Raw genomic sequence first — 12,800 nt, 5'->3', positions numbered from 1 at the left:
CGATGCCTGGATGTGACACAAACGATGCCTGGATGTGACACAAACTATGCCTGGATGTGACACAAACGATGCCTGGATGTGACACAAACGATGCCTGGATGTGACACAAACGATGCCTGGATGTGACACAAACGATGCCTGGATGTGACACAAACGATGCCTGGATGTGACACAAACAGTGCCTGGATGTGACACAAACGATGCCTGGATGTGACACAAACGATGCCCGGATGTGACACAAACGGTGCCCGGATGTGACACAAACGATGCCTGGATGTGACACAAACGATGCCTGGATGTGACACAAACGATGCCCGGATGTGACACAAACGGTGCCCGGATGTGACACAAACGATGCCTGGATGTGACACAAACGATGCCTGGATGTGATACAAACGATGCCTGGATGTGACACAAACGATGCCTGGATGTGACACAAACGATGCCTGGATGTGACAAACGATGCCTGGATGTGACACAAACCGTGCTTGGATGTGACACAAACGTTGCCTGGATGTGACAAACGATGCCTGGATGTGACACAAACCGTGCTTGGATATGACACAAACGATGCCTGGATGTGACGCAAACCGTGCCTTTATGTGACACAAACGATGCCTGGATGTGACGCAAACGATGCCTGGATGTGACACAAACGATGCCTGGATGTGACACAAACGATGCCTGGATGTGACACAAACGATGCCTGGATGTGACACAAACGATGCCTGGATGTGACACAAACGATGCCTGGATGTGACGCAAACCGTGCCTTGATGTGACACAAACGATGCCTGGATGTGACACAAACGATGCCTGGATGTGACGCAAACGATGCCTGGATGTGACACAAACGATGCCCGGATGTGACACAAACGATGCCTGGATGTGACGCAAACCGTTCCTGGATGTGACACAAACGATGCCTGGATGTGACACAAACGATGCCTGGATGTGACATAAACGATGCCCGGATGTGACACAAACGGTGCCCGGATGTGACACAAACGATGCCTGGATGTGACACAAACGATGCCTGGATGTGACACAAACGGTGCCCGGATGTGACACAAACGATGCCTGGATGTGACAAACGATGCCTGGATGTGACACAAACGATGCCTGGATGTGACACAAACGATGCCCGGATGTGACACAAACGGTGCCCGGATGTGACACAAACGATGCCTGGATGTGACACAAACGATGCCTGGATGTGACACAAACGATGCCTGGATGTGCCACAAACGATTCCTGGATGTGACACAAACGATGCCTGGATGTGACACAAACCGTGCTTGGATATGACACAAACTATGCCTGGATGTGACACAAACGATGCCTGGATGTGACACAAACCGTGCTTGGATATGACACAAACGATGCCTGGATGTGACGCAAACCGTGCCTTGATGTGACACAAACGATGCCTGGATGTGACGCAAACCGTGCCTTGATGTGACACAAACGATGCCTGGATGTGACACAAACGATGCCTGGATGTGACACAAACGATGCCTGGATGTGACGCAAACCGTTCCTGGATGTGACACAAACGATGCCTGGATGTGACGCAAACCGTGCCTGGATGTGACACAAACGATGTCTGGATGTGACACAAACCGTGCCTTGATGTGACACAAACGATGCCTGGATGCACTGGATGTGACACAAACTTGGCACAGGATTCCTACTAACAGCAGGACATTATCTTACACTTGGAAACGGATGCCTGCATCAACCCTGAGCCTAAGTGGTGAAGGACTCAAATAAAACGCTTACAAACATAAAACAATGGGAACAAAATACTAAACTGGAACAATTATCAAATATTTCCTATGAAGTGTTTTGACCCAGTCAAAGACCCAGCCATTCCTCGTAACAGACATAATGATGAGAACGTCATGGTTGATAACATTGAAAGTAATTATTAAGAGAAGGTGCTAAGCCATTACGACTATATAACACTCTGATGGGATGAGGATAAGGATTAGGAATGGGATGGGGGAAGGAATGGTACCCAGTTACTTGGATAGTCGGGGATTGAACGCCGACCTGCATGAAGCGAGACCGTCGCTCTACCGTCCAGCCCAAGTTGTTGTGAAAACATTGAAACAAACCCAAATGAATTTTACAACTATATTCGAAAAACTAATAGTTACCCCCTCCCCAAATGACGAGTCTCATAGAAAAATGAAATGGGGGCCTAGTTTCTCTGGAAGCATTTATTATAAAAAAAAACAACCATATGTTTAATTCTTAAAAGCTAAGTAAGGTTAGCCCCAAGCATCTAGCCACCATCCGGATTTGATATCCAAAGAGCTTGGAAAGGATGGGGAGGAAGAGGGATGGGAAGGTGAAATTCTGGAAAAATTTGGATGTGAAGAGAGGAGGCTTGAAAGTTTGGTGACCTATCCACCATGGGTTGGGATTATGTTTAGATCTTTGTTTAGAGCTTTGATGCTGTTGTTGATCTTGAGTTCTTATTCTGCAGCAGGAGACTAGTGGTGTGGCGGATGGCTGTTGTCCTGGTTATGTGAGGTGCTCTGTCTAGTGTGGAGGCGGCGTCTTCCTATATGGTGATATTGCACGTTCTATTGCAAGGGTTTTGGTGGTCGGCGATTCTGCCCGAGGTGGCAGAAGGTGGATTAAGGTGGACACCTTAATTATCCAAGTGGATTAAGGTGGACACCTTAATCCACTCGACAATTACGACCGGACATTGTCCTGTACATACCAGTTGGGAGGGCGGGGGGGGGGGGGGGGGGGGGGCGGGGGGTTCAAATAGCTTTGGCTTTCGCCTCTTTTTGTTCGGACATGATGGTCAAGTGGATTAAGGTGTCCTGTACATACCAGTTGCGTTGCTCCTGGCAGTATGGGTTCGAGTCACTTCTGGGGTGTGAGTTTTCAGTTGCATATAGTCCTGGGGACCATTCAGGCTTGTTCGCATATATGTATATATATATAATATATACTGTGGCACCTCGACTTACAATTGCCCCGACTTACGATAATTTCGAGTTGCGATGTAAATTTGATCGAAAAATGCGACTCGACATACGATGGTGTTGTCGACTAACGATATTTGTTGGTACACATTTGGGTCCACCGAGCTCGTGGTTCCCGGTCACGCGGCCGACCTGCCTCAGTTTACTACAGCTGCCTGCTTACTGACGATCGCGCCTATTACAAGTTCCGTTTTTGTGGTGATTTTTTTATTTTTAAACATAGAAGTAATTATTATATATTACGCCATGAGCCCCAAGAAAGTCAGTGGTAAGGTTCAACAAATGAAAACCCATGTAAGGATGACCATAGAGCAAAAACAAGAGATCATTTGTAAATATGATGATGGTGTGTGGGCTGTTGAACTGATCATCGTGGGCTGTAGAACTGACCATCGAAGAACTTCACAAGGAGCAGCAACAAGAGACAGCTGAGGAAATTTCTTCAGGGGAGGAGGAGACAGTACACAATGTCCCTTCGTCATTAATTAAGAAAATGTGTGCAGCATGGGAAGAATTGCAAACTTTTGCTGAAGCGACTCACCCAAATCGCGGTGCAGTAGGCCGTTGCCTGAACATTTTTAATGACACTGTGATGTCTCACTACAGATAAAAATTAAAACATGGAAAAACAAAAATCTCTGGGTAGGTTTTTAGTGAGACAAACAAGTAGTGAATCACAACCAGGTCCTAGTGGTATGCAGGCAAAACGTAGGAGAGAGTGTACCCCAGAGAAGTCATCACTGCCTGACGTTATAATGGAAGGGGACTACCCTTTCAAACAGTAACACCTCTCCTCCTCATCCCCCTCCTCACCATCTTCCATACACATCATGAGTCCTCCATAAAGGTATGATAAACATATGCACTGTATTGTAGTTAGAAAAAGACATTGTATTCAGTATAAAATGTATTTGTAAGTTAATATTTTGGAGGGTGGGGAACGGATTAATTCAATTCCCTTTATTTCTTATGGGAAAAATCGCTTCGACTTATGATCCGTCTCTGGGAACAGATTACCATCGCAAGTCAAGGCCCCACTGTGTATATATATATATATATATATATATATATATATATATATATATATATATATATATATATATATATATATATATATATATATATATATATATAATACATATTATTAAATATGACCGAAAAAGTAAGATTAATAATTCTAACACGAATTTTCTCAATATTTCTTATATTTCTTTTCACTGTTGATGGTAATTGAAAAATCAATTCTCCAAAATTAATTTTTTGTTTCTAGTCTGACGCAACACTTGAATGCGTTTCATAATAACTTATTACATTTCAAAGACTTTAGTTTACACACACACAACTATAACCTGCAAACACTAAACAGAGTTTAAACAGCTTGAGCCCGGATGGGCACATGTATAAGCAAGTAGATGGGGGTCGCCATAGGTTCTCCCCTAGGTGTCCTGTTTGCGAACTTCTACATAGTCGACATGAACTTGAAACCGGCCATATACTGCAGGTATGTTGACGACATTTTTAGACAAGTACCTGATGTCAGACATCTGCAGGAGCTGAAGGAGGCATTTGAGCGAAATTCTGTGTTTCGTTTCACTTACGAGATGGAGAAGGATGGGAAGCTGCCCTTTCTAGATGTAACAGTCATGGAAAGGAGCGGAGTTTTCCACACTGCAGTCTACACTAAGGAAACAAACATAGGAATGTGCCTCAATGCCAACAATGACTGCTCAGACAGGTACAAGAGGAGTGTCGTTAACGCTTATGTCGACCGTGCTCTCAGCCAAAGCTCAGGATGGAAGCAAAGTCGATGAAGAACTCTGTAGGGTAAGGCAGGTCCTAGTCAACAACGGCTTCTCCAATGGTTTCGTTGAAGACATCATAAGAAGGAAGGTGAAACGCCATGCAACCTCTGAAGAGACAACTAACACAACACCTGTACCCCCTATTAGACTATTTTACAGGAACTTCTTTTCCACAGCTCATAAAACGGAGGAAAGGGTCCTGAAAGATATTGTTAATAGAAACTTTATCCCTACATAGGAACTTTAAACTTTATTCTACATAAATGTAGAATAGAACCAATGAAGAGCAGAGGTGCCATAGGCACAATCAGAGAACACTGTATAAACATCAGAGGTCCGCGGTTGTTCAACGTCCTCCCAGCAAGCATAAGAAATATTGCTGGAACAACCGTGGACATTTTCAAGTGGAAACTAGATTTATTCCTCCAAGGAGTGCCGGACCAACCGGGCTGTGGTGGGTATGTGGGCCTGCGGGCCGCTCCAAGCAACAGCCTGGTGGACCAAACTCTCACAAGTCGAGCCTGGCCTCGGGCCGGGCTTGGGGAGTAGAAGAACTCCCAGAACCCCATCAACCAGGTAACCAGGTACAGACAAAAATCAGAAGATGCAATTGACGATTTACTATAAAACCAAGAAAACGGCCAACCTACTCATGAGAAACTCTTCAGACACAAAGCAGAACGCTTTAAAATAGACCAATGTCGTCTATGCCTTCAAATGCCCACTTGGGGACTGTAAGCCTCAAAGAATTCAGTATATTAGCAAGACAACAACATCTCTTTCCAGGCGATTAACGATGCATAAGCAACAGGGCTCCATTAAGGAACATATAATCTCTTCCCACAACCAGACCATCACCAGAAAAGTCTTAACAAAAAACACGGAAATCATCGATAGATACAGCGATAGCAGGCGGCTTGATATCTGCGAGGCACTACACATTAAGAAGTCGACACCAGCAATCAACAGCCAATTAATGCACAACTATATTCTACCCACTTGAAGACTCCGCATCTTATAGAAGCATCAAGAAATATGGGCCAATAGGCCCTTTGCAGTTACTTCCATTCTTCCCTTTAACTTACAAAATACTATACCCATTGTTTCGTATTCTGTCTTGTGTTGAAAGTTTGTTTTCACCTCATCCAAAACTGTTGTAACATATCACCTCATCCAAATGCAGGTATAAAATCAAATATATATATATATATATATATATATATATATATATATATATATATATATATATATATATATATATATATATATATATATATATATGTCGTACCTAGTAGCCAGAACGCACTTTTCAGCCTACTATGCAAGGCCCGATTTGCCTAATAAGCCAAGTTTTCATGAATTAATTACTTTTCGACTACCTAACCTACCTAACCTAACCTAACCTAACTTTTTCGGCCACCTAACCTAACCTAACCTAATAAGATAGGTTAGGTTAGGTTAGGTAGGGTTGGTTAAGTTCGGTCATATATCTACGTTAATTTTAACTCTAATAAAAAAAAATTGACCTCATACATAATGAAATGGGCAGCTTTATCATTTCATAAGAAAAAAAATAGAGAAAATATATTAATTCATGAAAACTTGGCTTATTAGGCAAATCGGGCCTTGCATAGTAGGTTGAGAAGTGAGTTCTGGCTATTAGGTACGACATATATATTTATATATATATAAATAAATATATATGTATATAAAATTTTGTGAGGGTACCACCTCTGGTGCCAATGTGGGGACCCATAGCCTCGGAGAAGAAAATAAAAAGTATTCAGAGGAGACCTTGTGGTTTCTCACTGAACACTAATATTATCTTCTCCTACCACCCCCATTCTTTTGTATGTACACATATATATTTACTTTATTTGAACTTTGTTACAAAAAAGGGAGTTACATATAGGTTACAAAGATGGTTGTCATAGGTTGTCGAGTTCCTCCAGCTCCTCAGATGGCGGGCAGGAACCCTGGATGCAGTGCGCATTTCCCCTCTGTATCGCCACACTGAGGCGCTGGAAAAGAAAGCTTGCAGCTCTCGGGTCCCTTGTTGTTTCAATGAGCCTAGAACCCAGTTCCTTCAAAAAACTGGTAGCACTTTTACCCCAGGCGCCGAGCGTCTCAGAAGCAATGGGGACAAAATTGTAGTGGTGATCCAGTTCTCTATACTTACGGGATTTGGCTGCTTCCCTGTGGGTGGCAGCGCCACCTGGTTGTGCAACACTGAGGTTAATGTAGGTGTTAGCCAGGGTTGATACGCACGTGTAGTCCCATACCAACTGCTTGCCATTCTTCCAGGGGTTCACTGTGATACCATCCGGGCGACCAATAAGAGCATCAGAGTTACGGGGCGTTAGGTAACGGGGCTCTCTTTCAGCTGGGCATCCAGCTGTGGTGAGGCTCCTCTTGATGATGTCGTTAACTTCACTGTGCCTCGAGTGCCATCCCCCTTTGCTTTGGCAGAGTAGGCCATGGTGGCCGTACCTGTCAGCCACCACCTCGCCGCAAATACACCTATATCTGGTGTGGATTGGGGCAGCAAGGCGGAGGGCCACAGCAATTCGGAGGGCGTGTGGTGTGAGACGCGTGCCAGTTGCCGACATTGGGGTTGCTAACAGGAAATCCCCTGCATGTGGTGCTGCTACTGCTGTGAGGCGAGCAATGTCGTGTTGTGTTGTTGCAGCACCCAGGCACTCTGCAGCAACTTGGTCTACAATGGGACCATCCCAGCTGGATTGCTTGTGGGATTTTAGGGATGGTGGTTGAGGTGATTGGCCTGCACGAGAGGCCCACTCTGTGGCACAGCGTGTAAAATTGGGATCATGTACACCTGCCAGCTGATGTAAGTGGGCAGGTAGAATTTCCTTCACAAGGTCGTCGGATGCTGATAAGGAGGACAGGAAGGCTGGAACAGCGATTTGCGTTGCTGTTCGAACTCCGAGGCCCCCCAAGTCTTACGGGAAGAGAGGCTTGTTTCCACTGTAGGTCATCGAGAGAGAGGTTAAGGGCTTTTTCTAGCATTGATTTCAGTAACCGGTCATACTCACTTAGTTTTTGGCTACTGTAAGATGGTGAACACCTCAGAAAGTAGGTTAACCTGGGGTTATATATATATATATATATATATATATATATATATATATATATATATATATATATATGTATATATGTATATATATATGTAGGTTAACCTGGGGTTATACATATATATATATATATATGTGTATATATATATATATATATATATGTCGTACCTAGTAGCCAGAACTCACTTTTTGGCCTACTATGCAAGGCCCGATTTGCCTAATAAGCCAACTTTTCCTGAATTATATATTTTTTCAAATATTTTTCTTATGAAATGATAAAGCTACCCATTTCATTATGTATGAGGTCAATTTTTTTTATTGGAGTTAAAATTAACGTAGATATATGACCGAACCTAACCAACTCTACCTAACCTAACCTAACCTATCTTTATAGGTTAGGTTTGGTTAGGTAGCCGAAAAAGTTAGGTTAGGTTAGGTTAGGTAGGTTAGGTAGTCGAAAAACAATTAATTCATGAAAACTTGGCTTATTAGGCAAAACGGGCCTTGAATAGTAGGCTGAGAAGTGCGTTCTGGCTACTAGGTACGACATATATATATATATATATATATATATATATATATATATATATATATATATATATATATATATATATATATATATATATATATATGTATGGGTGGCAGCGCCACCTGGTTGTACAACACTGAGGTCAATGTAGGTGTTAGCTAGGGTTGATACGCATGTGTAGTCCCAAACCAACTGCTTGCCATTCATCCAGGGGTTCACTGTGATACCATCCGGGCGACCAATAAGAGCATCGAGTTACGGGGCGTTAGGTAACGGGGCTCTCTTTCAGCTGGACATCCAGCTGTGGTGTGGCTCCTCCTGATGATGTCGTTAACTTCACTGTTCATACATATATATATATATATATATATATATATATATATATATATATATATATATATATATATATATATATATATATATATATATATATATATATATATATATATATATATATATATATATATATATATATATATATATATATATATATATATATATATATATATGTTACAACAGTTTTGGATGAGGTGAAAACAAACTTTCAACACAAGACAGAACACGAAACAATGGGTATTGAAGGTAAGAATGGAAGTAATTGCAGAGGGCCTGTTGACCCATATTTCTTGATGCTTCTATATTGGAGCGGAGTCTTGAAGTGGGTAGAATATAGTTGTGCATTAATTGGCTGTTGATTGCTGGTGTTGACTTCTTGATGTGTAGTGCCTACCAGATGTCAAGCCGCCTGCTATCGCTATATCTATCGATGATTTCTGTGTTGTTTGCTAAGATTCCTCTGGGGATGGTTTGGTTGTGGGAAGAGATTATATGTTCCTTAATGGAGCCCTGTTGCTTATGCCTCATTAAACGCCTGGAAAGAGATGTTGTTGTCTTGCCTATATACTGAGTTTTTTGAGGCTTACAGCCCCCAAGAGGGCATTTGAAGGCATAGACGACGTTGGTCTCTTAAAGCGTTCTGCTTTGTGTCTGGAGAGTTTCTCATGAGTAGGCTGGCCTTCTTCTTGGTTTTATAGTAAATCGTCAGTTGTATCTTCTGATTTTTGTCTGTAGGGATAACGTTTCTATTAACAATATCTTTCAGGACCCTTTCCTCCGTTTTATGAGCTGTGGAAAAGAAGTTCCTGTAAAATAGTCTAATAGGGGATATAGGTGTTGTGTTAGTTGTCTCTTCAGAGGACTTCGTGTTCTGTCTTATGTTGAAAGTTTGTTTTCACCTCATCCAAAACTGTTGTAACATATCACCTCACCCAAATGCAGGTATAAAAAATCGAAGATGTTTAAGCTGTCTCTTAAGATGTCTCTCTCTCTCTCTCTCTCTCTCTCTCTCTCTCTCTCTCTCTCTCTCTCTCTCTCTCTCTCTCTCTCTCTCTCTCTCTCTCTTTCACCATCTTTCAGTGAACAATCTTATACAATTAACACAACATGGGTTTGTTAAAAATAGATCCTGCCTTACAAACCTGCTCACATTTTTTAAAACAGTAACCAGCTACTCAGACAAAGGCCTTTTGGTGGATGTAGTATACATGGATTTTGCTGAAGTCTTTGATACAGTACCACATGAAAGACTTGCAAGGAAATTACAGGCCCATGGAATAAATAGTAAATTATTAGAGTGGATAAAATAATGGTTGAAACAAATAAAATAAATAGTCGTGCTAAATTGCAACGAATCTGACTAAAGAAATGTGATACGTGGGGTACCTCAAGGGGCCATTTTGAGGCCAACCTTGTTTTGTCATCCACATTAATGATATAGATGAGAATAATTCAAACCACATCATCAAATTTGCAGATGAAACAAAGATATATGGTAAAGTGGGAAATTATAATGATAATGAAGCCTTACAAAGAATTCTACATGACTCCAAATGGTTAGATGACTACCAAAGCTTTTTATTATTGAGAAATGCATTACCTTGCATGTAGGTCATAGCAACCTACGCCACATCTACCAAATAAATAACATTACGTTACAGCAGATTGATGAAGAAGAAGACTTTGGAGTAAAAATCCACCACATTAAAAGTTGCACAACATGAAGGAGCAGCAGTCAGAAAAGCTAACCAAACCCTTTGAATAATCAAGCATACCTTTGACTTTAAGAAATAGAAGGTAGTGATTCAACTGTATAATTATCTGGAACGCCCCCCATTTGTATTACTGTATCCAAGCACGGAGACCCCATTTTCAGAAGGACATAGCTGCGCTGGAGAAATTGCAACACCGGGCAAGAAAAGTAATTTTATAACTAAGGCAACTCACGTATCAGGAACAGTTGAGGGCCACAGGGGTAACCACACTGCAAACCAGGCATGACAGGGCGGATGTCATTGTAACTTTTAAAATATTGAACAAGTTGGATGATGTTGATCCTGACAACTTCTTCATAAGCCACAATGAAAGACTGTGAACAGGAGATGTTTTTTCACTCACAGGGTTATAAATTCACGAAACCCCCTACCCCCCGAAGCCACAAATGCCAAAACACTACTTGGTTTTAAAATCCAGCTGGAAAAAGATCATCAGGGTAAATGGTGGGACCTTCGACAAACTGCCGCCTTCCTGTCTTTGTCGTGGCCACTAGTGATAGTGGCCCTCAGATAAATCAGGTAAGTAATTATCAATAGAATGCGCAAAGCGGGTAAATCAAGTAAAATAAAATGTTCTTAGAAAGCTATGTAAGGTGCTGAAGGATTTCGTTTCATAAAATTAAGAAATTGTTGGAAATTTTTCATAGAAAATTTAAGTAATTGTCTAGGAAGCTGAGTGAAAATATTATTTCAGTAAAGCTGACGTCGTGCGTCTGGCAGAACACGACTTCAACAGTGACGAAGATGGTGCCACTCCTGAGGACTTTAGTGTTGTTGAGACCGTCCTCCACCCTGACTACAACCCATTCCAGGCCTACAACGACCTTGCCCTCCTCAAGCTCAATCAGGATGTTAACATACAGGTAGATTCACTGTCATGTTCCCTAACTGTGCCCTTCTCTAGGCCTACCACGACCTGGCTCTCCTTAAGCTCTCCCGGGAGGTTAACATACAGGTAGGATCACTGCCATGTTCCCTAACTGTGCTCCTTGTGGGATTTTATTTTATTTACTTTAATTATTAATTAATTGATTTATTTAAAGAATATTTATGATGTATAATTAATTTATTTATTATTTCTTTCGATAGCTTAGTGGACTGTATTTTATTGAGCAGAGTGTATGGATTTAAATTCTCCCATATGTCATATCTGAACACAACTTGGGGGGTTAATTAATTATAGTAGCCTATCAATCGAGAATTTATCGATTGACAGGAAAATTCTAATAATGTTAGTTTATTAATCTACTGGAGTTAGTTTGTACACCAATGCCTTATCTGATTTGAAGGCTTCAGTATGGTTAAAACTGTGGGCTTGTAGGCAATCTGCCAGATAAGGACCTCATGGTCTATGGCGTCTGTTCCCACATGAAGCAACAGGTTGAGGTCGCTTGGTTCCCTAGTGACCATAAGATCTGCTGGAAGAATGCAATATAACGACTGAAAATATACTTCCTATTACAGATGTGGCACGTTAAATTATTGAAATGATTGTTTAATAAGTTATTGTGAGAGGCTCACCCTGTGTTAGGGAGTCTCCCGCCTCATCACCGGTTGGCTATTATATAATATTATAGGACCCTGTAATAAAATGTGAATTATTTTGACCAACCGAATTCGAGGTACTTTCGTTATTTAGAGGTTGCGACGGCTGAAGAACGTAAGGATGGCTCGTGTTACGAGTGCAAACGTAGCCGCCTAGATAGTGCCTAAACGAGCAGTTAACAGCTGCTCAACAACACATAATAATACTGACTTATGTCAGACCAATCCAGGAATATGCTGCTCCAGCTTGGAGTCCATACCTAATTAAACACAAGACAAAGAGAAGATTCAGCGGTGTGCCACCAGACTCGTCCCGGAACTGAGAGGTATGAGCTACGAGGAAAGGCTAAAGGAGCTGGATAACCACCTACAAAATTCTGAGGGGAACTGATAGGGTGGACAAAGACAAACTCTTTAGCACGGGTGGAACATGAACAAAAGGACACAGGTGGAAACTTAGTACCCATATGAGCTACAAAGATATTAGAAACATTTTTTTCAGTGTCAGAGTAGTGTTGAGAGGCGGGACCAAAGAGCCAAAACTCAACCCCAGCAAGCATAACTAGGTGAGTTCATCTATCTATACAATAATAATATACAAAAAATAACATGTAGTAGCATACACACGTATATAATATCATAATATAATAAATGACCAAACGTCACATGGTAAATAATGAAAATAACTGTACATTTACATTAAAGAATGACCA

The 12,800-nt window shown here is 41.5% G+C and overlaps 1 protein-coding gene across 1 annotated transcript in view; it reads left to right on the top strand.

Moving 5' to 3' along the window:
• LOC123746801 (venom protease) overlaps nucleotides 1–12,800 on the top strand; it is a 242,730-nt gene that overhangs the window by 126,267 nt on the left and 103,663 nt on the right. The window contains exon 6 of the mRNA XM_069319556.1: nucleotides 11,237–11,405. Coding sequence (XP_069175657.1) covers nucleotides 11,237–11,405 — 169 coding nt within the window. The remainder of the gene's footprint in view (nucleotides 1–11,236; nucleotides 11,406–12,800) is intronic.

The sequence above is a fragment of the Procambarus clarkii genome, chromosome 93 (assembly GCF_040958095.1).
Source record: "Procambarus clarkii isolate CNS0578487 chromosome 93, FALCON_Pclarkii_2.0, whole genome shotgun sequence".
NCBI lineage: Eukaryota > Metazoa > Arthropoda > Malacostraca > Decapoda > Cambaridae > Procambarus > Procambarus clarkii.
This window is presented reverse-complemented; position numbering and strand designations above follow the sequence as displayed.